We start from the raw sequence: 26,454 nt of genomic DNA, 5'->3' as shown, positions 1-26,454 counted from the left end.
GTCTCACTCTAGTTCAGGCTGACCTGGAATTCACTATGTAGTCTCAGGGTGGTCTTGAAACTCACAGCGCTGGGATTAAAGGCGTGCGCTACCACACTCAGCTTCATTTCACCATTTTCATTCGTTTTTAAAACTTCTACTCCTCAACTATATAACCCCATCTTTGGTTTATGAGCCACCTTGGGAGAGAAGGGGCGGGACCACTATGACTTCACCTGAGTGAAAATGGCATCGTAGTCAACTGACAAGGGTGTTGTAGTAGCATAGGTGTCCTTGTGTGGATAGCTGGAAGAACTCAGCTTGACAAATTCTATAAATAATCTGAAACCGCTCCCTGATTTCCTCAGTGTGCGGGTTTTCCACGTACACTGTAGCTCTTTCTTTGTAATGGTGTAAAGGGAGCCACACATTTCTACCCTCTCACTCCTTCACTAATTTAGAATACATGAAAGAGAAAACTACCAACAATTCAGCATAGTGAAAAGATGTTATATTGGGACTCAGAATAGCTAGGTCTGGAAACCGCCTCTATCATCTAGTTGTTTTATATTGGGCGCTTTATCTAGTCTCTCTGAGCATCGCTTTAATTATTCATAAAATAATAAAAACTGGTGTGTGCTTGTGATTATTAAGTGAAACTGCACTAAAAGCACATCGCATAGTATCAGCTCATTTAAATGGACCATACTTTGCCCTAGCTCTGACACCAATTATACATGCTCTCTGAAAGTGACATCCACTGTCTGGAACCACAATTCCACATGTCCACCTATAAAATTAAGTGGTTAGATAATGATCTCTTAAGAATCCTCTCACTCTAACTAGGATTCTCCCCAGCTTTACATCCAGGCCCTTTTAATTTTATGTTTTTAATTTATCTATTTCTCTATTTATTTATTTGTGTTTTTTCAAGGTAAGGTCTCACTCTGGCCCAGGCTGACCTGGAATTCCCTATGTAGTCTCAGCATGGCCTCGATCTCACAGCTCTGCCTCCCGAGAGCTAGGATTAAAGGCCAGCGCTACCAAGCTTTTTCGTTTGTTTGTTTTGATTTTTGAGGTAGGGTTTCAGTCTAGTCCATGCTGACCTGTGTGTAGTCTCTGGGTGGCCTCAAGCTCATGGCGATCCTCCTACCTCTGCCTCCCAAGTGCTGGGATTAAAGGCGGGCACCACCACACCCATCTTTTTTTTTATTGACAATTTCCATAATTGTAAACAATATCCCATGATGATTCCCTCCCTCCTCATTCCCTTTTGTAACACCATTCTCCATCATATTCCCCTCCCCCTCTCAATCAGTGTTTCTTTTATTTTGATGTCATGATCTTTTCCTCCAAATATGATGGTCTTGTGTAGGTAGTGCCAGGCACTGTGAAGTCACGGATATCCAGGCCATTTTGTGTCTGGAGGAGCACGGTTGTAAGGAGTCCTACCCTTCCTTTGGCTCTTACATTCTTTCCGCCAAGTCTTCCGCAATGGACCCTGCCAGCTCTTTTTAAAATTTTTCTGTCCTTTTTTTTTTTTTTTCCTTTCCCTTCAAGCCCCGCCCCAGGGGGTGGTGGTGGTGGTGGTGGGGATCTGGCCGGATTTCCAGCGTTTACCACAGGATTCACAAAGATGCAGCAAGCCTCTCTCCTTCTTGGAGGATACTCGCTTTTTTCCCACCGCAATTGGTCCTCAGACCCTCCACCTTCCTCTGTCATTTGCGTCTGGCGGCGCATGGGCCCGCCCCCTTCCTCACGTGATTGGCCTGGGAGCTGGCTCGGCTCCGCCCTCCCCATTTCTTGATTGACAGCTGGGGCACCGCCCACAGTCCCGGATGGTGGCGGCGGCGGCGGCGGCGGTGGAGACGCTCGGCTGACTGGAGCGTCTGGGACCGTTAGCTCTCGCCAGGCTGGCAGGCTGCGGGCCCGCCATGGAGACGATGCGAGCGCAGCGACTGCAGCCCGGAGTGGGCGCCGGCGGCAGGGGCACGCTCCGTGGTGCGGCTCTGCGGCCCGGGGTGACCGGGGCCGCGGCGGGGAGCGCCGCCACACCCCCGGCGGGCCCTCCGCCCGCGCCGCCGCCCCCCGCGCCGCCGCCGCCCGCGCCGCCGCTGCTCCTATCGGCGGCGGCGGCGGCGGCGGCGGCGCCCGCGCTCGCCCTGGCCCCGGGCGCCGCGGGCAGCCCCGCCGTGCTGCGCGAGGCCGTGGAGGCCGTGGTCCGGAGCTTCGCCAAGCACACGCAGGGCTACGGCCGCGGTGAGTGAGGGAGCGAGCGAGGGAGGGACCGGCGGCCCCGCGGCGGGACGGGACGGGAGGGGAGCCCCGGCGCCCGCCCTCGGGCATCTCCGCCGCGCGCCCCCTTCTCTCCCCCGCCCCCGCCCCCCCCCCCCGCCGGCACATGCATTTCCTTTTGGGGACTTTTCCTTCTGGACGACACACACACCCCCAATCCCGCCCCTCGGAGCCACGGAGACTCCTCCAGGGACCCCTCTTTGCTTCCCAACTTTTTCTTTTCTTTTTGCTTTTTTTCCTTTCTGTTTTTTCAAGCTAGCCCAGGCTGGCCTGGAATTCACTATGTAGTCTCAGGGTGGTCTTGAACTCACAGCGATCCTCCTACCTCTGCCTCCCTCGGCTTCCCCAGTGCTGTGTTTTTTTAAAAGGTTTTTATTTTTACTTTTTTTTTAAATTTATTACAGACAGAGAAAGGGAGAGAGAGAGAGACAGAGAGAGAGACAGAGAGAGAGACAGAGAGAGAGAGAACAGGCGAGCCAGGGCCTCCAGCCACTGCAAACGAATTCCAGATGCATGTGCCACCTTGTGCATCTGGCTTACGTGGGACCTGGAGAATCGAACCTGGGTTCTTAGGCTTCACAGACAAGCGCCTTAATCACTAAGCTATCTCTCCAGCCTCTTTCTTTTTCTTTTTCTTTTTTTTTTTTTTTTCCTTTTAGATAGGATTTCACTGCAGTCCAGGGTGACCTGGAATTCACTATGTAATATCTCAGGCTGGCCTTGAACGCACAGCGATCCTCCTACCTCTGCCTCCCCAGTGCTAGCCACCGCTCCAGGCTATTTTTTGCTTTTTTCCGAGGTAAGGTCTCGCTCTAACCCAGGCTGACCCTGGAATTTACTATGTCGTCTCAGGCTGGCCTTGAACTCACTGCTGTACTTCCGACCTCTTCCTCTCCAAGTGCTGGCCACTACACCCCACTTGCTTCCCAACTTTTTTTTTTCCCCTGAGAGAAATGGAACTCCTCCTGAAATCAAAGGCTTTTAGCATATTTTTTGTCCTTGAGAACTAGACTCCGTTGTGTGAGGGCCTGGCCTTTCTTTTCAGAAACAAGACATCTCACGTCCAAACCCTTCTCAGTCTTTCCTCTCTGAGCTAGCACTTCTAGACTCCCCTCTCCTTTTAACCTTCACCTCTGAATTCTTCCCTCCCTTCTCTTCACCCTGAAACGTCCAGAGCTACTTCACATTTGCTGGGGGATTTTGTGACTTCACAAGTCACTTTGTAACAACTGTTTGTGAATGGGAACCCCACGCCAGCTTCCTGTGACTTTGAACCTCAGCTTGGTGATTTTTTTTTTTTTTTTTTTTTAGTTTGGAGCCTCACAGCTCAGGGCCTCTGTCTGTCTGGCTCTGTTTTCCTGGCCCATGCCCAGGAACTGAGGAATAAATCTCAGGCCTTGGCTCTCTCCATGTTAAATTCTGTGGAAATGGGCCAGGCAGAAACCCTCTTTTGCTTAGAAGTCTAAAGATGCCTAATTTCTGGGAAAGAGGGATGTGAGGATTTTTCTTTGTTGTTTTTGTTTAACCAGTGTAGAATTTCCTGTCAGAGTTCTAGTTCCAGATTTATACTTTAAGTGACAAGGAATATATAGTGACGGGTGTGGGATTTGGAACTTGTGTCCGGAATTTCCAACGCATCACTTCTGTTTTGCTTTGGTCAGGACCTGCTTGATCTGGAAGTGTTAAGTTCCTAGTTTAATGCACAGAAAAGTTGCAGAGCTTCCTCCTCCTTCCCTTCTCTCCTCTCCCCTTCCCTTCCTTCCTTCCTTCCTTCTTTCTTCCCTCCATTCCTTTCTCCCTTCCTTCAGAAAGTGTAGTGACAAGAGTGCTTGAGACTTGGGGGATCTCTGCCACTTGCCAATTCTGCCTTGGGAAAGAGACTCCTTTTTTTTTTTTTTTAAATATTTTTTGTTCATTTTTTATTTATTTATTTGAAAGTGACAGAGAGAGAGGGAGAGACAGATAGAGAGAGAATGGGCGCGCCAGGGCTTCCAGCCACTGCAAACGAACTCCAGACGCGTGCGCCCCCTTGTGCATCTGGCTAACGTGGGACCTGGGGAACCGAGCCTCGAACCGGGGTCCTTAGGCTTCACAGGCAAGCGCTTAACCGCTAAGCTATCTCTCCAGCCCAAGACTCCTTTTTAAAAATATTTTATTTATTTAGTGTCTGTATGTGTGTGTGTGTGTGTGTGTGTGTGTGTGTGTGTGTGTGTGAGAGAGAGAGAGAGAGAGAGAGAGAGAGAGAGAGAGAGAGAGAGAATGAATGAATATATGAATGGGCATGCCAGGGCCTCTAGGCACTGCAAATGAAGTCCAAGTGCATGTATCTGGCTTTATGGGGGTACTGGGGAATAGAACTTGGGTCCTTTGATTTTGCAGGCAAGCACATTAACTGCTAAGCCATCTCTCTAGCCTGGAACTCCAATTTTTTTTAATTTAAAAAATATTTTTAAATTTTTCTTTCTTTGAGATAGAGAAATAGGGAGGGAAGGAGGGAGGGAGAGAGAGAGAGAATCTCTCCAGGCCTATTTTTAAATGTTTTAAATTGTGTGTGTATGTGAGTGTCAGGTCTCTTGCCACTGCACATGAATGCCCATCCATCTTCATGTGAGTGGCTGGGGTAGCACTCTGCAGGATTCTAAGACATAAATGGATAGAATTCCAAAATTCATCATGAGCACATTCGTGATTTCCCAGTTCAGTTCCTAGATTTAACAAGGCTATATGATGGAACTAACCCTCAGCTACTACCCTGTTGCCTCAAGTTTTTTTTTAAGTCAAGACCAAAAGAAACATTTTGCCTCTGGCTATAGTAGTAGCCAGCAGTCACCTTAAATCTGATGTCTTCCTCTTGGAGACTTACAGGCATTTATTAAAATTCTAGCAAAACGTTCCTTTTTGTCTTTCTGTTTCTGTGCCCTGGAGAGCCTCTGGTTTGGCTGCTAAACTGGGGTGTCTTGTAAAAACTTTTAACTTTCTTTAAAAAGGATGAGGGAACAAAGGCATTGTGCTGACAAGGAGGTACTAGTCAGGCTGCAGACTTTGTGGGGATTCTCTCCTCCAGCCTCCCCACCTCCCAACACAGTCTTATTCTCTGACTTCCCCCCTCCAGTCTGGGTGTCCAGCCAGTGCTTGAGGAGAATTTGGCAGATGGTTCAGCTTCCGGCTCTCTGCTGGTTTGGCTCCAAGTCCCTCACCACATGGAACCACTTATTCTGCTTCAGTTAATGGGCAAAGCTGCCATTGGCATGTACTCATGTACCCTGTGACTGATGGCATGGTATTTGGGGGATGGCTCTGTTCCCCTGAATGTAATTTACTTTGGTCTCTGTCCAGATCTCTCCTTCATCCAGCCAGCCATGTCTTCACTTCCTTCATCTTGTTCTGACTCTAAATCCACCATTTGTAGTCATTTTTGGATTTACCTTCACTCACACTGGATCCTGGCATTTACACAAAAACCTTTTCCATTATTCCTCCACAATCCCGCATTCTGCTGACTCCCCTTCTTGCCCAAGAGTGGCACATTATTACATAATTCTGTTTGATGTTGGGTGGTTTATTGAGACAGGGTATTGCCATATGGTTTAGACTGGCCTGGAACTCACTGTGTAGATTAGGCTGACTGAACTCATGATGATCCTCCTGCCTCAGTCTCTCAGCTGCTGGGATTGTATACATGTGCCATTGCCTTTGGCTTATTTTTTTAATGTATATGTCTATTTTATTTATTTATTTGAGAGAGAGAAGCAGATAGAGAGGGAGAGGCAGAGGAAGAGGATGGCTGCACCAGGGCCTCTAGCCATTGCAAATGAACTCCAAACACATGAGCCACCTTGTGCATCTGGCTTTATGTGGATACTGGGGAATCAAACCTGGGTCCTTTGGGTTTGCAGGCAAGTGCCTTAACCACTAAGCAATCTCTTCAGCCCTTGGCTTATTTTTTTTTTGAAATATTTAATCAATTTATTTATTTGAGAGAAAGAGAGAGGCACACCAGGGCCTCCAGCTACTGCAAATGAATTCCAGATGCATGCACCACCTTGTGCATTTGGTTTATGTGGTGGCTCCTGGGGAATTGAACCTGAGTCCTTAGGTTTCGCAGGCAAGTGCCTTAACTGCTAAGCCATCCCTCTAGCCCTGTTGGCTTATTTTTGACTCTTAGTTATAATGTGTAGAATTTGAACTAGGGGACCTGGCTCTATCAAATAGTAGTTATGTGATCTTGAAGATAGTGCCTCATCTGTTTCATTTATGTATTTATTTATTGTTTTTTCGAGGTAGGGTCTCACCTACCTCTGCCTCCCTGTGATTAAAGGCATGCGCCACCACACCCAGCCTGTTTCATTTATTTATTTAACAAATACTTTCTGATCACCAGACGCAGTGGTGAGCAAGGCACATATTTAGTAGCCATCCTGATGGAGCTCAGACTGTCTGCTGTAGAGCATGTGTGAAGATTAATGGTGCACTAAGCAGGACGGCACAGCAGAAAGAGGGGCTGGCTTCGGAGCCAGATGAATATTGCTTCTCCATCCTGGCTCTGCTACTGCTAATCTGTTCTTTGACTTGTTTACTTTTTGAAAACGGGATATCATAATATTTGTGTTGATATTTTTGTATGGATTAAGTAAGATCAAAAATATAAAGCATGAAGAATGTAGTATCCAAATGATGGCTGTTTTTATGCATTTGGAATGCTTTAAAAGCTGTACGTATAATAAGCGTTATTTTTTTGTTTTTCTGTCTTTTTTGTTTTTTGAGGTAAGGTCTCGCTCTAGTCCAGGCTGACCTGGAATTTACTATGGAGTCTCAGGGTGGCCTCAAACTCACGGTGGTCCTCCTACCTCTGCCTCCTGAGTGCTGGATTAAAGGTGTGCACCGCCCTGTCCGGCTATAATAAGCATTGTTAATACTCCTCTTCCTTTGCACTCCTTTTCCTCCCATGGCACACAGACTCGTCTCATGTTTGGAATCTAACAACTCTAAACTGGCGTGGTCAGCTTACTACTTTCCTTTGTAATGGTACATTTACATTGTCACCTGTTGTTCTGGAATCACTGGTCTCCCCTCCCTTTGTGTTGCAATATGGGGCTGTGTGATTGGAGATGAGAATTTTTTGTTTGTTTCCTGAGGTAGGATTTTTACTCTAGCCCAGGCTGACCTGGAATTAGTCTTAGGGTGGCCTCGAACTCATGGCGATCCTCCTACTTCTGCTCCCCAAGTGCTGGGATTAAAGGCGGGCGTGTGCCACGATGCCCGGCAAATTTTTTTTTTAATTTATTTATTTGAGAGTGACAGACACAGAGAGAAAGACAGATAGAGGGAGAGAGAGAGAATGGGCGAGCCAGGGCTTCCAGCCACTGCAAACGAAGTCCAGACGCGTGCACCCCCTTGTGCATCTGGCTAACGCGGGACCTGGGGAACCGAGCCTCGAACCGGGGTTCTTAGGCTTCACAGGCAAGCGCTTAACCGCTAAGCCATCTCTCCAGCCCTTTTTTTTTTTTTTTGAGGCAGTTTCTCACCATGGGCTGCAGGCTGGCCTGGCATGTGTGATCCTCCTGCTTCAGCCTTGTGAATGCTGGGATTACAGGTATGTGTCACAATGCTAGGCTGTGCTTGAAAACTTTTCTTGGCTACTCCACCAGATTGAATAACTGAATCTTGTATAATGATTTCTTTTTAGTTTTTGTTATTTTCCTTCACAATCACAGACAGACTATTTTCCTATAAGTGACTTGGGTTAAATTGATTAGTTTGAATAGTTCCAATATTTAGAAATGATGGATTTGTCCCATATTAGTTTCCTGGAGCTGTCATAACAAAGCATCACAAAACTTGGCACATGAAACATCAGAAATGAGCCCATGGTGTGTAGGCCTATAGTCCCAGTCCCAGGAGAAGTTCAGGGTCATCTTTGCCTACATAGAAGATTCAAGGCAAGCCTGGGGTACGTGAGACCCTGCAAGCAACAGCAAAACCAATATAAATGTATTCTCCAACAGTTCTGCAAGCCAGAAGTCAGAAATAAATGTCACTGGGTCAAAAACTAAGGTGTTGTCAAGTTCATACTCCCTCTAAAAGTTTTAAGGGAGAACACATTCTTTGCGTCTTGTAGCTTTGGTGACTCAAAGGCAGCCACATCACTGCAAAGCGCACCGCAGCACGGATGTGGACTCGGGGAAGCTGTGCCCTTGGAGCATACCGCACCGCTGCCGGCAGCTCCACCCCTCGGAGTCTGTCCTCTTCAGCTGCTCTGACTCTTTCGGTAACCTTGAGGAGGGGCCTTGGGGACCTTGTACATTTCAGGACCTTTCTGAGACTTATGAAGTAGTAATTCCTTTTTTATTTTATTTTATTGAGAGAAAGAGAGAATCGTTATGTCAGGGCCTCTAGCCACTGCAAATGAACTCCTGGTGCAAGTGCCACCATGTGCATCTGGCTTACATGGGTCCTGGGGAATCAAGCATGGGTCCTTAGGCTTTGCAAGCACGTGCTTTAAAATGCTAAGCCATCTCTCCAGCCTGAGGTACTATATCTTAAGCCTTGTTTACTTCCTGAACCTCAAGGGGCTTCAGACTTCATGAATGTTAACCAGCTTGCATTTCAACTAGGAAGAACTTGCTGTGTAGCATATATAACAGTATTAGGGGGTTTATGGACCATATGAAACACACACACAGACTCGGTCTTGGGCCCTAGGTTAGGGTTTCAGGCGAGCGCCTTTAAGCCCTGAGCCCTGTCTCCTACCCCTTCTAGCTAAGATTCCACAGGTTGGAAAGAACACTGACCTCAGGCTGTCTAGGTCCATGTCCCAGTTCTGTCACAGCTGTACGGCTTCCAGCAAGTCATTCACCCTTCCTTAGTCTAATCTGACTGTATGATTTCTAAGGTTCTCCCAGTTTTACCATATCACTCTTATGAGCTTTTTCAAGTGCAGATCACAATTAATTGCTTTTTTCCTAACCATGTTTCCCATTTCATTTTCTTTTATTTGTTTTTTTAAAGTATTTTTTATGTTTTGTTTATTTGAGAGAGAGAGCAAGAGCAAGAAAGAGGCAGCTAGAGAGAATGGGCACACCAGGGCCTCTAGCCATTGCAAACGAACTCCAGATGCATGCGCCACCTTGTGCGTCTGGCCTGTGTGGGTCCTGGGGAATTGAACCAAGGTCCTTAAGCTTCACTGGCAAACTCCTTAACTGCTAAGCCATTTCCCCAGCCCTTTCAGTTCATTTTATACTTACATTTTTGAAATAAGTTCCCCCTTTCCTTTAACTTTGAGTAACCATTAAAACTGTGTGCCAGGAGGGATTTCACTGGATACGAAATGGACATACGCTTTTAATCAGCCTTTCCCAGTTATGATGGTCTCCTCCCCTTCGCCTTTACCTCACTATTCTCCCTGTTCGCGGGTCAGGAGAGCTGTCACCCAGTGCATTGTGCTAAATTGTCTCCAAGTGGGAACTGGGAATGAAAGATTGCAATGGAAAGAACAAAGATGGCTAAGTTTTTGGGTAGCAGTGACCTTTGAAGAGCCCTCACCAAACCCGAGGGTGGGAAAGAGTTTTTCCTTTCTGTGTTGACTTTTAGTAGGTGAAAAGTCAGTTGTATATAGGGTATTAGAAAAGAGCCCATGATACTTATCACATTGGCTGTTAAGTTGAGTCCTACTTTCGGTTTAAAAAGCAGGTAAGATAACTTATCAGCCACTAGATTTTGATCCCCTGGCTGCCAGAGGCTGAGTGCTATTCTTTGCATCCCTGATGACTTGTCAAGCCATGTACCTAATAAGTGTTCAGTGAAAACATGTGGTTCACATGTAAGCCAGATGCACAAGGTGGCACACAAGTCTGGAATTTGTTTGTAGTGGCTGGAGGCCCTTGCTTGCCCATTTTTCTCTCTCTGCCTCTTTCTCTCTCTCAAATAAATAAATAAATAAATATATTTTTATTTTTATTAGCATTTTCCGTGATTATAAAAAAAATATCCTATGGTAATTCCCTCCCTCCCCCACCCACACTTTCCCCTTTGAAATTTCATTCTCCATCATATTACCTCCCCATTGTACTTACATATATACAATATCAACCTATTCAGTACCCTCCTCCCTTCCTTTCTCTTCCCTTTATATTTCCTTTTTAACTTACTGGCCTCTACTACTAAGTATTTTCCTTCTCACGCAGAAGCCCAATCATCTGTAGTTAAGATCCACATATGAGAGAGAACATGTGGTGCTGGGTTTTCTGGGCCTGGGTTACCTCACTTTCCGGGTGCATCCATTTTTCTGCAAATTTCATAGCTTCATTTTTCTTTACCGCTGAGTAGAACTCCATTGTATAAATGTGCCACATCTTCATTATCCACTCATCAGTTGAGGGACATCTAGGCTGGTTCCATTTCCCAGCTATTATAAATTGAGCAGCAATAAACATGGTTGAGCAATAAAGATATTTTTAAAAAAGAAAGTATGTGGACTATATCTGCTACAGGATGGATTGTAACTGGCTGACGGCCCCAGCTGTTGCCTTTCTAGGTCTATTGCCACATTTGTGCTCAGGCCGCCCTTTACTGTTGCTGCTCCTGGCCAGTGACTGAGCACAGCAGAAATACCGATGCAGGCACACTGAGTGCGACATGGAAGTCCTTTGGCAAGAGAACGTGTTGGCTTGGCCAAATCTTTCTTGGAATTACACTGCAGTCTCAGAGTCTCCAATCTAAGTCTCCTTCCTTCCCAACTTTACCCCCTTCTCTCGAGACAGGGTCTTGGGCAGCGCAGGCTGGCCTTGAACTCAGCTAACTGTGTAGCTGAGGCTGACTTGAACTTCTGATCCTCCTAACTCCATCGGAGATTACAGATGTGTTCCACCAGTTACACAAGGCTGGGGATCAAACCCAGGGCTTTGTGCATGCTCGGCAAGCATTCTGCTTACTAACTGAACTACTTCCCCAGCCCTGTGTCTCCCTCTTTTCTACAACTTCATTGTTATTTTTTTTTAAATTATCTATTTATTTATTTGAGAGCGACAGACACAGAGAGAAAGACAGATAGAGGGAGAGAGAGAGAATGGGCGCGCCAGGGCTTCCAGCCTCTGCACACGAACTCCAGATGCGTGCGCCCCCTTGTGCATCTGGCTAACGTGGGACCTGGGGAACCGAGCCTCGAACCGGGGTCCTTAGGCTTCACAGGCAAGCGCTTAACTGCTAAGCCATCTCTCCAGCCCTTCATTGTTATTTGAAAGACCTTCCTGCCTTCTTTTTCTTACCTTTCCAATAAACCTCTTGCATGCCTGTCCCATCTTGGTCTCTTCTTGGCAGACCAGAACTAATACCATGAGTTAGGTGGTAAAGAGTAGGAGAGTGATCATGTTGGAAAACATTGGAGAACATGTGTGATGATTTATTATGAGGCTTAGTTAAAGCTATTTAAAATGTGTGGACCTGAGTCAAAATGACCCTGTCCAAAGCAAACTGACTCTCACCCGTCCTTCCTTCCTTTGTAGGATCCTATAATGGTTCCACATCTTGCTCTAGATAAAGCCATACTGTAACATGGTATAAAAGGCTCTATTCAGTCTGCTCACTGCCTCCTTTTGCAGCCTCATCTTGCATTTCACACTCTCTCTCTTGTACCCAGCTTGGCCCTTTAAGTCCCTTCATTCACCATGTTCTCTGCTATCTCACATGAGGAACACTGAGCTTGGAACTGAACTTGCCACTTTATAATAAGTAGTAAGCAAGCATGCTATTTTATTTTATTTACTTATTTTGTGGGACAGGATCTCATGTGGTAGCCCAAGCTGGCCCTGAACTTGAGGAAATCCTCCTGTTTCAGCCTTTGAGTGCTGAAATTACAACTAGGAGCCTCCATGCCAGCAACCAGCTTGTGTATAAAGGGAGTATCACTTCATCCTTCAAGATTTCTTGTTGCAAACACAGTCCTGTGGAGCCCAAGGAAAGAGCAGTCAGGGCTGTGCAATGTTGACATACCCAGCAAGGTGTGAAGGGACCTAGGAATTACATGGAGGAGGTTTTCCCAGTAGAATAGCTCTTCCCCAAACCACTTATAGGCTGGGTGTGGTGACACATGCCTTTAATCCCAGCACTTGGGAGGCAGAGGTAGAGGATCATTGTGAGTTCAAGACCAGCCTGAGACTATAAAGGGAGTTTCAGGTCAGCCTGGGCTAGAGTAAGACACTGCCTCGAAAAACAAGAATAAAAATAAATCACTCATAACCAAGGAGACAATCAGTGTCCCCAGCACCCTCATAATGTGTACATTGTGTTCCAGGATGGAAAGGGCATCTGTACACTGGTTTGCTACTCAAAGGATAAGCTTGAAAATGGCTAACAGCAACAGATTTCTTTCATTCTTTATCTCTTTCTGTTGTTTTTTTAAAAAATATTTTTATTTTTATTTACTTATTTATTCGAGAGCGAGAGTGAGAATGGACACATAAGGGCCTCCAGCCACTGCAAATGAACTCGACTCATGCGCCACTATGTGCATCTGGCTTACATGGGACCTGGAGAACTGAACCTGGGTCCTTTGGCTTCGCAGGCATGCATCTTAACCATTAAGCCATCTCTCCAGCCCTATTGTTGTGTTTTGAGATAGGGTTTCACTCTAGCCCAAGCTGACCTGGGATTCACTATGTAGTCTTAGAATGTCCTCAAACTCAGGGCACTCCTACCTCTGCCTCCCGAGTGCAGGGATTAAACATGTGGGCTACCACGCCTGGTCTAATAATTCCACATTTCCTTGAATAGCAGTATTGCCTAATGATTTAAGAAGAGTGGTTAAGGTACTTGCTTGCAAGCCTGATGGCCCAAGTTTGATTCCTCAGTACTCACATAAAACCAGATGCACAAAGTGGCACATGTATCTGGCGTTTGTGTACAGTGACAAGAGGCCCTGGTCCAACCATTATCATTATCTCTTTCTCTCTGCTTTCTGTGTCTCTTTTTCCCTGCTTGTAAATGATAATACTTAATTTTTAAAAGAACATTGATTGTGTGCACATGCTTTCAGTCCTAGCACTTGGGAGGTGGAAGCATGAGTTTCATAAATTCTAGGCCAGCCAGAACTATGTAACAAGAACCTTTTCCCATAAATAAATAAATAAATAAGTAAAGCAGCAACAACAAAACCCCACAAAGGCTTGTGATGTGGCTCATCAGCGGACTGACTGCCCAGCATGTGTAAGGTCGGGAGTTTGGTCCCTCACACTGCAAAGCAAACCCAACACACTAAGCAAAATGATTGATTATGAAACCAAGACCATCCAAACCAGACTTGGCTATTTTTAAAAAAACTTTTTATTTACAGCTTTCATAAGTATAAACTGTGATAATTCCCTCCCCTCCCCCATTTTCTCCCCCCTCTCAAATCTACCCTACTTTGACTCTGTCTTCTTTCCAATTAGTCTCTTACCTTTTTTTTCGAGGTAGGGTTTCACTCTAGCCCAAGCTGACTTGGAATTCACTCTGTAGTCTCAGACTGGCCTTGAACTCTCAGTGATCCTCCTACCTCTGCTGGGATTAAAGGCATACATCACCACACCCAGCACTGTCTTCCATTTTGATGTCATCTGGTGTAGGTAGTGTCAGGCACTGTGAAGTCATGAATATTGAGGCCATTTTGTGTCTGGCAGATTGCATTGTAAGAAGTCCTACCCTTCCTTTGTTACTTACATTTTTTCTGTCATCTCTTCTGCAATGGACCCTCAGCCTTGGAGGGTGTGATAGTGATATCTCAGTGCTGAACACTCCCTTGTCACTACTTAGCACTATGATGACTTTTGGGCCGTCCCAGTGGTCACCACCATCTGAAAAGAGAAGTGTCTAACCAAAAGTGAGGGTAGCATTAATATGTGGGCATGAACATAAACAAGTGCTTAGAGAAAAAAAAAAAGTGCTTAGAGGGCAGTTTGATGAGTATAATGTATACATTTAGTCAGACAACAGCAAGCATTACTCCCCTAGGGCTTATGACCTCCCCTGCCATAGGCTTTTGACTAGGAATTCAGTTCCAGGCATGTATCTCCTCCCATGGAGTGGGCTTCCAGTTCAGTTAGAGAGCTGTTGGTTCCCCCTTAACAGACATGCCACTGTTGTACCAGTTGACTTGGCCTGGCTCACCAGCTGTAATACTTGAAGGGTCCACTGCTGCTCAACACTGCTGAATGAATTCTTTCCCCCAAAAGGCTGCACATAGCTCAGCTCCTTCCAGGAACCTTCTGGCAGCTAGTCAAAAGGTGTACAGCTCAGCTCCAGCCTGATTTCTTTGACCTGCAGCATAAGCATGTGGAATCTTTGGCAATAGAGTCTTACTTGCCATCTAGTTCTGGTGGGCAACCAAGAGCCTTGGCAATGGCCTGTAATGTTTTGGAGGCATCAGGGACCTCCCTGGCCAACAACTCACTGGAAGGTATCCCACCCCTAACATTAAAATTTTTTAGCCATAGTTTCTCTTTTTTGTTTTGTTTATTGAGGTAGGGTCTCACTCTAGCCCAGGCTGAACTGGCATTCACTATGTAGTCTCATGATGGCTTCAAACTCACAGTGATCTTCCTACCTTGGCCTCCAGAGTGCTGGGACTAAAGGGGTGCATCACCACTCCCAGCACACACACTTAAAATTTTTTTTCATAGTTTTATTTTTATTTATTTATTTGTGAATAAGAGAGAGATTGAGGGGGGGGGGCACACTAGAGCCTCCAGCCACTGTGAATGAACTCCTGATGCATGTGCACTGTACTTTGCTGTACAAAAGCTTTCTAATTTCATGAGGTCCAGTGGTTGACTAGCAGTTTTAGGTTTTACTTTCTGAGAAACTAGGGTGTATTTAGAAAGTCATTGCCTGTGCCAGTATATTGAAATGTTCCCCTACTTCTAGCACTTTCAGAGTTTGATCAACTTGGACTGGATTCTTGTGCATGGAGAGAGATAAGGATCTATTTCCATCCTTCTACATATAGACATCCATTTTCCCAGCACCATTTGTTAGAGGCTGTCTTTTTTTTCCAGTAGATACGATTTGGTAGTAGCTGCTGTTGTTAAGGGATGGCCTTGACCTCCTGACCCTTAGCCTCCTGATGACAGGTGTGTGCCAGTACACCCAGCTGAGTTTAGTTCTCATTCTGCAACTTCCTATTTTCCCGACTACTGTACATCTCCCTGTTGCTGGGATGAACGTCCAAACCAGGCACAGTTTCGGGGAGAAGGGTTCGTTCTAACATACATCCCCGGGGAGCTCCGTCAGTGGTGGAGGCAGCTGCTTCCGCACGTCACAGCAGAGAGACCAGCACACACGAATCCAGTGGCAAACAGCAGGGGCCCTCAGAGCTCAGGCTGCTCTGCACACCTTCGGGCTCTTTGTCTCTTTCTCAAATAAATAAATAAATAAAATATTTTTTAAAAGTACCTAAATGGTGACAGGGAGCTAAGGGACTCAGTGCTGGAACCGATCCCAGGTTCTGAGGTGCAGCTGCACTGGGCGGAGTTCTGGTGGGGTCTTATCTACCTGCTTCTCTCTGCAGTGAATGTGGTGGAGGCGCTTCAGGAGTTCTGGCAGATGAAGCAGTCCCGTGGAGCCGACTTAAAGAACGGGGCTCTGGTGGTTTACGAGATGGTGCCCTCCAACAGCCCTCCCTACGTCTGCTATGTCACCCTGCCGGGGGGAAGTTGCTTTGGGAGTTTCCAGGTAAGACTCATGAGGTGATAGTAGTAAGGACAAACACCGAAGTGCTACAAGGACGTTACCACTCTTGCCGTGAGCTCTGTCTGAAATCACATGTTCAAGTATTAACCAGTTCTGGGCAGATCCGTTCTGGAAAGTATGTGACGCTCAGGCCACTGCAGAAGAACCTCAGCAGCATACTTTTCCTTAAGCCTGCAAAAGCTCAGACCCATTTTGCTACGATGATGCCCTTTCTTAGTGCATCAGACCACTAGCACCCAGCCCTGTTCTAATCTGGCTTCTGTTGCTGAACCCCGACTTCCGCCATCCCTCTTGAAAACCTAGAATATTTCCTGCACCATCCCAGCCCTTCTTCTCTTTTCTTTCTGTTTTTCTTCAAGGTGAGGGTCTCACTCTGGCTCAAGCTGACCTGGTTTCTGTTGTGTGGTGGTTTTCACATTTGCCTCACAGATCAGTCTGGACTAGAGTAAGACCCTACCTCAGAAAAAAAACAAACAAAAAAAAAGAATTACTTTTTTTTTTAAGGCAGGAATGGTTGCTTATGCCTTTATTTATTTATTTATTGAAAGAGAGGTGCGGGGGAGGGGGAAGAGGCAGAGGGAACAAGGAATGGGTGTGCCTGGTCCTCCAGCCACTGCAAAAGAACTCCAGACGCATGCCCCCCTCCCCACGCATCTGTCTTACGTGGGTCCTGGGGAATTGAACCGAGGTCCTTAGGCTTCGCAGCCTTAACCACTAAGCCATTTCCCCAGCCCAAGAATTGACTTTTTATATCTCATTCTTCTGAAATGTCAAACTAGTGTCTGGGTAGGAATTTGAAAACGATAACAGACACTTGTATTCCATTTTTATATTGTTGTATAACCTTGAGACACTTAGAACTCTCACTATCTGTCAGCATAGCTCCCTGGGCTTCCCTGTTATATCACTTATCATAACATATCATGACTGATCATCCTTCTAAATGAACTAGAGGCTGTGTCTGTGTTCTTGCTTTATGTGCACTTGTGTGTCCATAGACATGCTGGACATTAAACTCAGGGGCCTCATACATACAGTCTTCTTTCTTGTTCTGTTAAGTACTTACCATTCATGCAGAGCCCAGCACACAGAAGACACTTAACTTATCTGATATGGATGACAGCCACTGCAACTTGGTTCTTGCCTCAAACAAAAAATCTCAAAGAGCTGAGTGTAGTGGTAAACCCTTTAATCCCAGCACCCTGGAGGCAGAGTTAGGAGGAATCACGATGAGTTCAATGCCAGTCTTGAACTACACAATGAGTTCCAGGTCAGCTTGGGCTATAGTGAGACCCAACCTCAATACAAATAAACAAAAAGTCTTAAGGAAGCTTTGTTTTAAATCAGATGGCTGCATTTCTTTTCACAGAATTTCAGCCATTTCAGAAAAATATATGCCCACGATTAATGATGCTTATATTCTTGCTTATTCAAGAATAAGATTGTTGGGCTGGGTGTGGTGGCACATACCTTTAATTCTAATGAGACCCTCAAAAAAAAAAACACCAAAAAAAATAAGATTGTTCTTTCTTCCCACCTCATCATAGTGTTGAATAGTGAGCTGATGTTTTGACGATAAAGATTGTAACTGAGCCCTTATTGTAATTTGATTTCTGTTATTTTCTGAAAGTAAAATTATGTCTTGGTACTCTTTAGCTTACATTTTATGACTACTTTGACAGGTGAAATTTTTCCTGGTGGTTTTCTTCACAGCTCACATTTTCCAAAAAAAAAAAAAAAAAAAAAGCACTCCAGGGTAAAGTGGATAACATCTGGTAATAGAGAAGTGGAGAAACAGGCTGGAAAGATGCTCAGCAGTTAAGGCACTTGCCTACAAAGCCTAACAACCCAGGTTCAATTTCCCCAGTACCCAGATGTACAAAGTGGCACATGCATTTACAATGGCTAGAGGCCCTGATAAGCCCATTCTGTATCTCTGTTTGTCTCTCTTCTCTCTATCTCTCTCTGCTTGCAAATAAATACATAAAAATATTTTTAAAGTAGTTTATTATTTATATGCAAGCAGAGAAAGAGGGAGGAGGAGAGAGAGGGGGAGTAAGAGAGAGATAGGGGCATGCGAGAGCCTCCTGCCACTACAAAGCCTAAGGATCCAGGTTCAATTCCCCAGTACCTATGTAAAGCCAGATGCCCAAAGTGGCACATGCATCTGGAGTTTGTTTGCAGTGCTTAGAGGCCCTAATGCACCCATATTCATTCCCCCCTCCCTCTCTCTCTCTCTCTCTCTCTCTCTCTCTCTCCAAATAAATGAATAAAAAGAATTAGAGGGCTGAAGAGATGGCTTAGCTGGTTAAGGCAACTTGCCTGAATAGCCCAAGGACCCATATTTGACTCTCCAGGTCCCACATAAGCCAGATGCACAAGGTGACGCATGCACAAGGTTGCACATATGCACAAGGTGATATATGTGTCTGGAGTTCGATTGCAGTGCCTGGAGGCCCTGGCATGACAATTCTGACTCTCCTCCCTGTCTCATTCATTAACCAAAAACAAAAAAGAAAGAAGAAAGGAAGGAAGGAAGGAAGGAAGGAAGGAAGGAAGGAAGGAAGGAAGGAAGGGAGAAAGAAATAGAGAAATGAAGTAGTAGAAAGACTTAGGGCTAATGTAAGCTGCATATGCTACCTCAGAGGGAACTGTCAATTGATGGAAATTAGGAATAATTGATAATCAGAATGGTTAAGTAGTGAAGGTATCCTGGCTCCATTTAAGAGCTGCGATATCAAGCAGGGAGTGGTGGTGCATGCCTTTAATCTCAGCACTCGAAAGGCAGAGGTAGGATAGCTGTGAGTTCAAGGCCATCCTGAGACTATATAATGAATTCCAGGTCAGCCTGAGGTAGAGTGAGACCCTACCTCAAAAAACAAAACAAAAAAGTAAATAAAATAAAAGCTGCAATATCACTTCCTTTTCTATAGGCTTAATACATGACAAAGGGCACAGAATGCTGTGGTGGCTAGGGTTCTGAAGTTGAATGATTTCAGAGTTCTGAAAATCAGACTTACCCAGTGATTCCCACAACCCTTGCTTTCTTCAGGTTAACTTTCCTACCCCTAGCTTCTACTATGAAATAAGAAGACATTTGTTTTTCTTTAAATATTTAATTTATGGGGTTGGAGACATGGCTCAGCAGTTAAAGTGCTTGCCTACAAAGCCTAACTACCCAGGTTCAATTCCCCAGTACCCCCATAAAGCCAGATGTACAATGTGGCACATGGATCTGGAGTTCATTTGCAGCAGCTGGAGGTCCTAATAACCCCATTCTTTGTCTCTCTTCGTTCTCTGCTTGTGAATAAATATATAAAAAATATTTTTAAAAGTAGTTTACTTATTACTTATTTGCAAGCAGAGAAAGAGGGAGGGGGAGAGAGAAGGAGTAAGGGAGAGGCAAGGGCCTCTCACCACTGCAGGTGAACTCTACATACAGGCGCCACTTTGTACACCTGGCTTTCCATGAGTGCTGTGCATTTGAACCTGGGCCATCTAACTTTGAAAGCAAGTACCTGTAACCACCAAGCCATCTGCCCAGTCTAGACTATACATTTCTTCTTCACACGTGAACCCTAAAGAGCTCCATAGGCTCACTGCATTATTGGAGGAATGCCTGTTTGTGCTTAAAAGTGAAGTCCAAGTATTCCTGGTGGGTGCTTCTAATAGATAAAAAAGGCCTCCAGTATGGACACAGCCTTATTCTAATCGTGGGCTCTCTAGAACTCATGCAACCTCACCTGTCTACTGAATAAGAGAGTAAAATGCTAGCCCAGCATGGTGGCATACACCTTTAATCTCAGCACTCGGGAGGCAGAGGTAGGAGGATGGCTGTGAGTTCGAGGCCACCCTGAGACTTCATAGTGAATACCAGGTCAGCCTGAGCTGATCATACCTTGAAAAACCAAAAAAAAAAAAAAAGAGAGAAAGAGAGAGAAACAGATTTTCAACAAGCTGACCACAATCCAGCTTTAAGTAATTAGTTCTGTTGACAGTTTAAACAGAGGTATTTTTCATGTCTGGTAGTAAATGCTGACTTCAGCAGCCTTCCTCATCCTGCATTCAATTTGCTGTGAGCTTCAGTCATCGCCAGTGCTCTTACTGACTTCAGGGTGTGAAATCACAATTATATTTCCAAATGTCATAGTCATTTTGTTCCAGAAACTTAGGAGAGGATTGAACACAGTGGATTCCTGCACGGTGTCCAGTGTCTTCTACCTCAAGTGTACTGCCTCCCACTGTCTCTTCTTCCTTCGATGCATATTCATACACGTTCTCTTCTCCTCTGTTTAGTTTTGCCCCACAAAAGCTGAGGCCCGGAGAAGTGCTGCAAAGATTGCATTAATGAACTCTGTGTTTAATGAACATCCTTCCCGAAGAATTACTGATGAGTTCATTGAGAAGAGTGTCTCTGAGGCTCTGGCATCTTTCAACGTAAGTATCTGGAGTTGAAGGAAGGAGGGTGGGGATGGGAGAGTGGGAAGCTGCATGTTTTCTTCTAGGTCCACATTACCGTTCTGTTTATTCCCTTTGATTTTTTGTGTGTCATGTGCTCCGTCGTTTCAGTCTTTAATTCTGCATCTATGTTTATATAATGTGTCTTTTTCGTTGTGTCTCTTTGGTATCTAAATACCTTCAATTCAACATCTAGGGGATTTTAGAGCTGTTCAGAAATGAAAATTGCTGGGTGTGGTGGCATAGGCCTTTAATGCCAGCACTTAAGAGGCAGAGGTAGAAGAATCACTGTGAGTTTGAGGCTAGCCTGAGACTACATAGTGAATTCTAGGTCAGTCCAGGCTCTAGAGAGACCCTCCGATGAAAAGAAAAGAAGAAAAAGAAAATCCTGCCTGAATTTTGCTTTTTTGTAAGTTTGTTTAAAAAAATTTAGTTCTGGGGCTTGGAGACATGGCTTAGCAGTTAAGACATTTGCCTGCAAGGCCAAAGGACCCAGGTTCAGTTCCCCATTACCCACGTAAGTAAGATTCACAATGTGGCACATGCATCTGGAGTTCTTTTGCAGTGGCTAGTCCACTGGGAAGTTCTATCTCATATCACATCCACACCTAACATGGCTAAACAACTCCCATTTATTCAACAGCTATCATTCTTTTTTTTAATTTATTTTTGTTTATTTTTGTTTATTTATTTGAGAGCAACAGACAGAGAGAGAGGCAGGCACATTGAGAATGGGCGCACCAGGGCCTCCTACCACTGCAAATGCTTTCCAGATGCATGCACCCCCTTGTGTATTTGGCTTACATGGGTCCTGGGGAATCAAGCCTCAAACCAGGGTCCTTAGGCTTCACAGGCAAGTGCTTAGCCACTAAACCATCTCTCCAGCCTGGAAAAAAATTATTTGAACACAATTGTAGGGGCCAGGGAGATGGCAAAGCCGGCCAGCCTAGGTTCAACTCACCAGTACCCACATCAAGCCAGACACTTCAAGTGGAGCATGCATCTGGAGTTTGCAGCAGCAACAGCCCCAGCACACCTATTCTTGATTTCTCTCTCTCTTGAATACATGCATGTCTTTTTCCTCTGTTACCAGGGCAACAGGGAGGAAGCTGACAACCCAAATACAGGGATCGGTGCCTTCCGATTCATGTTGGAATCCAACAAGGGCAAGTCAATGTTGGAGTTCCAGGTACTGTGCCACCTGCTTCCCTGGCCCCACTAATGTGGGTCAGCCTGCAAAGTGTATGTATTGCCTCTCACTAAGGTCTAATGAACTGGTTCTGAAAAGTAGAAAGAAGATTGTTAGGAGGTGTTTCATAATATAATTACCTTTCTTCTCTCAGGCACGTATCAGAGGTGGTGATTGGAGATGCTTTCACAGACACACTTCCTTTTGTTAAATTTACTTTTTTATTGACAACTTCCATAATTATAGACAATAACCTATGGTTATTCCCTATTCCCCCCCCACACTTTCCCCTTGGAAACTCCACTCTCCATCATGTCCCCTCCCCCTCTCAAACAGTCTTTTATTTTGATATCATGATCTTTTGCTCCTAGTATGATTGTCTTGTGTAGGTAGTGCCAGGCACTGTGAGGTCATGGATATCCAGGCCATTTTGTGTCCGGAGGAGCACGTTGTAAGGAGTCCTACCCTTCCTTTGTCTCTTAACATTCTTTCCACTGCCACTTCCGCAATGGACCCTGAGCCTCGGAAGGTGTGATAGAGATATTTCAGTGCTGAGCACTCCTGTCACTTCTCAGCACCGTGGTGCCTTCTGAGTCATCCCAAGGCCACTGCCATCTGAAAAGAAAAGCTCCTGTAACCAGAACTGAGAGTAGCAGTAACATTAATATGTGGGTATGAACATTAAGAGAAGTGCTTACTGGGCAGTTTGACAAGCATAGTGTACACATTTAGCCAGACAACAGTACACGTTATGCCCCTAGGGCACTCATGGTGATCCTCTACCAAGCGCTGGGATTAAAAGCGTGTGCCACCATGGCTGGTTCCTCATGTAATTCTGATGCAATCTCCTAATACACAATCACTGTCCTAGTATTTCATGTCTTCTTCTCCCAGGAGCTAATGACAGTTTTCCAACTGCTTCACTGGAATGGCAGCCTTAAGGCCATGAGGGAAAGACAGTGTTCTCGGCAGGTAAGAGCACTTGTGGTGAGAGGAAAGGGCAAGAAGGGCTATTTTGGGGGGGTTGTGTTAGAAATAAGCAGGTCTGTGGCTATAAAAAAAAAGCCCCCCATTTTTTGTTGTTATTGTTGTTGGTTTTTCAAGGTAGTTTTTCAAGGGAGGGTCTCACTCTAGCCCAGGCTGACCTGGAATTCACTATGGAGTCTCAGGGTGACCTCGAACTCTCAGTGATCCCCCTACCTCTGCCTCCCAAGTGCTGGGACTAAAGGCGAGTGCCACCACACCCAGCTTTTAAAACACTTATTTCAATATCCCCTTCACCCTTGTAATGCTTGCTGTGTAAATTCTCACCTGTGAACCTTTTGCATGCCTTGCCTTCCTACCAGGTTTCTCTTAAGAAATTCCTTGGGACTAGGAGCTGGGGAGATAAATCAGTTGGTAAAATGCTTGCAAACATAAGGACCTGAGTTCAGATTCCAACACCATATAAAAGCTGGACTTGCTGGCATGTGCTGCTAATTCCAGCACTGGGGAAGCAGAAACAGGAGGATTTCCACGACCTTGTCTTTAAAAAAATGGAGTAGAAGCTGGGGAGATGCCCGTTGAGTAAAGGGCTTGCTGTGCAAGCATGATGACCTGAGTTTGAATCCCAAGTGCCATGTAAAAGCTGGGCCGGGGGGGCATGCTGTTAGCCCCAGTGCTGGGGAAGTGGAAACAGGAAGATACTTGGGGCTCACCAGCTAGCCAGTCTAGCTGAATTGGTAAGCACACAAAAAAGGAACTCCTTGAGCTGGGCGTGGTGGCGCACACCTTTAATCTCAGCACTTGGGAGGCAGACGTGGGAGGATCACCATGAGTTTGAGGCTACCCTAAGACTACATCATGAATTCCAGGTCAGCCTGAGCTGGAATGAGAATGTACCTAAAAAAATTAAAAAAAAAAAAAAAAAGGTTGGAGAGATGGCTTAGTGGTAAAGTGCTTGCCTGCAAAGCCTAAGGACTCATGTTGCACTTTACAGGTCCCACATAAGCCAGATGCGCAGTGATATAAGCGCACAATGTCACACATGCGCACAAAGAGGTACACACATTTGGAGTTTGATTGCAGTGGCTGGAGGCTCTGGAACACCAATTCACTCTCTCTTTAAAAAATTTAAAAAAAAGCCGGGCATGGTGGTACACACCTTTAATCTCAGCACTCAGGAGGCAGAGGTAGGAGGATCGCCATGAGTTCAAGGCAGCCCTGAGACTATAAAATGAAAATTCCAGGTCATCCTGAGCTAGAGTGAGACCCTACCTTGAAAAACCAAAAAAAAAAAAAAAAATCCAGTCTGTTATGCTTACCTCAAAAAAAAAAAAAAAAATTCAAAGGCTGGAGAGAAGGCTTAATAATTAAGGCAGTTGCCTGCAAAGCCAAAGGACTGAAGTTCAATTCCCCAGGACCCACGTAAGCCAGATGTACAAGGTGGCACATGCATCTGGAGTTCGTTTGCAATGGCTGGAGGCCCTGGTGCCCCTATCCCCTCTCCCCCTCTCTCTCAAATAAATAAATAAATAAAGTTCAAAAAATTAAAAATTGTTCATTATCCCAGCACTCGGGAGGCAGTGGTAGGAGGATCACCATGAGTTCAAGGCCACCCTGAGACTACAAAGTGAATTCCACCCTACCTTGAAAAAAACAAACAAAAAAAAAAATTCCTCATCATTCTTTCATATGTCATGGAGTCCTTCGGTTTCTTTGGGAAGAAGGAGCTGGTTTAAGCAGAGCTGATGAGATAGTTGCTGTGTTTGTAACGAGTTTGTTGCCACTTGACCACGATTCCTATAAACCCTTGAGCGAATATGTTCATGGTAACTTGGGCCTTGTGCTGAGGTTTTCTCCCATCCTGGAGACCGAGTTTGTTTTAAAGCAATGAGCACATTTCCTGCCTGCGTGAGTCTTCTGCGTGGTTCTGAAGTAGGGAGGATGCAGCCTGTCCCCGGGCTCCGTGCTTCAGCTGCTCTGAACTCGCTGTTCCCCAGGACCCCAGCAGTTCAGCCATGCCTCCCCGGCCTGTGCATACGTCTGTCTCCCTCTCTCTCTCCTTTTCTGATTTACGGAGTAGACTCCTACAAGCCGGGAAAAACTGTCTGTGGAGGACTTGGGTATTCCCTTCAGTTAGGACCTGAAGGCAGCAAGTACCTAGTTGCAGTCAGGTCAGTGTAGCAAGAAACGTACCTTTCTGCCTTCTCGGTGACTTTCGCATTGCTCTCCCCGACCAGGAGGTACTGGCTCATTATTCACACCGGGCCCTGGATGATGATATTCGCCACCAAATGGCCTTGGACTGGGTGAGCCGGGAGCAGAGTGTGCCAGGGGCACTGTCTAGAGAGCTGGCCTCTACTGAGCGGGAGCTGGATGAAGCCCGGCTGGCAGGCAAGGAGCTGCGCTTCCACAAGGAGAAGAAGGATATCCTCATGCTGGCTGCCGGGCAGCTGGGCAGTATGCACTCTTCCAACTGCTAGGCTTCCGCCCAGCCCTTTAGACCCATTTTTGTATGTCTCCTTTCTAAGACTTAGAATGATTTCTGTACATACTTTCTCAATTTTATACTTTAAAATATAGATATATATGTATAAATTCTACACCTGAATTCCTATTTGCTAAGAGACTCCTTTTCTAACTTCAGTTTTTGGATGTAGATTCATGTGGCCTATTCCCATCCACTTTGGAGCTCTGTGGTTAAACGTCCAGATTAACTGTGAAAATTGTTTTAAGTGTATGGTATGATTGACTGAGTGTCATGTCGCTTTCTTTTACAAGAACATCCAGGTGTGATGGCTCAAAACTGTATCCAAAAGCCGGGTGTGGTGGCGTGTGCCTTTAATCCCAGCACTCAGGAGGCAGAGGTAGGAGTTGTGAGTTGGAGGCCACCCTGTGACTCCATAGTGAATTCCAGGTCAGCCTGAGCTAGAGTGAGACCCTACCTTGAAAAATTAAAAAAAAAAAAAAATCCTAGCACTCAAGAGACTAAGGCAAAGGGACTGCTATGAGTTTGAGGCTGGACTACGTTATTAGTTTCAGGCCCACATAGGCTATAGTGTAAGACCCTGTCTCAGACCCCTCTTTCCCCACGTATCCCCAATGCCCAAATTAAAACTGCAGGCTGAATAAGGACTGTATGCCCGGGCCTCGTTTACTGTTAGACTAGAACAAGGTGTGGCTATGAAGCTTTTGGCCTTGATGTATCTTGTGGTGGATCTACTTGACATGGCTCCCTCCACATCATCATCTTCAGTCTCAAAATGATCTTCTGTTTCATTGTTTCCTTATCTTAATTTTTGGAAGAAAGTGAAGATTGGATTTATTTTTGTTGTCTTTATTTGTTTTTGAGAGTTTCACAATGTGGCCCTGGCTGGCCTTGAAGCAGGCAATATTCCTAGGGTTACAGGCATGGCCTGGTTTCTTTTATTCTATTATTGTGTGTGTTTTTTGAGGTAGGGTCTCACTCTGGCCCCAGCTGACCTGGAATTCACTATGTAGTCTCAGGGTGGCCTTCAACTCACAGTGATCCTCCTGTCTCTGCCTCCCAAGTGCTGAGATTAAAGGAGTGTGCCAGCACCCTAGCTGGTTCCTTACTTGTAAATCACTCCTAAGAACAGGAATGAGAGAGGACTTTCAAACAGTTTTGGGATACTCCCTAAATTGCCTCTGGGCTCATGCACACCCCTCCAGCAATCCAGATTCCTGGATGTACTCTATAGCAAGAGGGTCAGGATTGAGGCTGTTTTGTTTTGAGACAGTCCAAGAGGGTATGGTTGAGGATGACTTTGAACTCCTGATCTTCCTGCCTCAACCTCCCAAGTGCTGAGATT

The 26,454-nt window shown here is 45.5% G+C and overlaps 1 protein-coding gene across 1 annotated transcript; it reads left to right on the top strand.

The window, feature by feature from the left end:
- The first annotated feature begins 1,855 nt into the window (after positions 1-1,855).
- On the top strand, positions 1,856-25,373 carry Lix1l (limb and CNS expressed 1 like). Its single transcript, XM_045138370.1, has 6 exons — positions 1,856-2,238; positions 15,812-15,975; positions 20,290-20,430; positions 21,545-21,640; positions 22,535-22,612; positions 24,862-25,373. The coding sequence occupies exons 1-6, from the start codon at positions 1,914-1,916 to the stop codon at positions 25,102-25,104; spliced, it is 1,047 nt and encodes a 348-aa protein (XP_044994305.1). The 5' UTR covers positions 1,856-1,913; the 3' UTR covers positions 25,105-25,373.
- The last annotated feature ends 1,081 nt before the right edge of the window (positions 25,374-26,454 follow it).

This window comes from Jaculus jaculus, chromosome 19 (assembly GCF_020740685.1).
Source record: "Jaculus jaculus isolate mJacJac1 chromosome 19, mJacJac1.mat.Y.cur, whole genome shotgun sequence".
NCBI classification, from domain to species: Eukaryota; Metazoa; Chordata; class Mammalia; order Rodentia; family Dipodidae; genus Jaculus; species Jaculus jaculus.
This window is presented reverse-complemented; position numbering and strand designations above follow the sequence as displayed.

Coding starts and splice junctions, on each gene's coding strand:
- Lix1l (XM_045138370.1), top strand. CDS start 1,914: ATGGAGACGATGCGAGCGCAGCGACTGCAGCCCGGAGTGGGCGCCGGC. Junction 2,239..15,811: donor CACGCAGGGCTACGGCCGCG/GTGAGTGAGGGA, acceptor TTCTCTCTGCAG/TGAATGTGGTGGAGGCGCTT. Junction 22,613..24,861: donor AAAGACAGTGTTCTCGGCAG/GTAAGAGCACTT, acceptor CTCCCCGACCAG/GAGGTACTGGCTCATTATTC.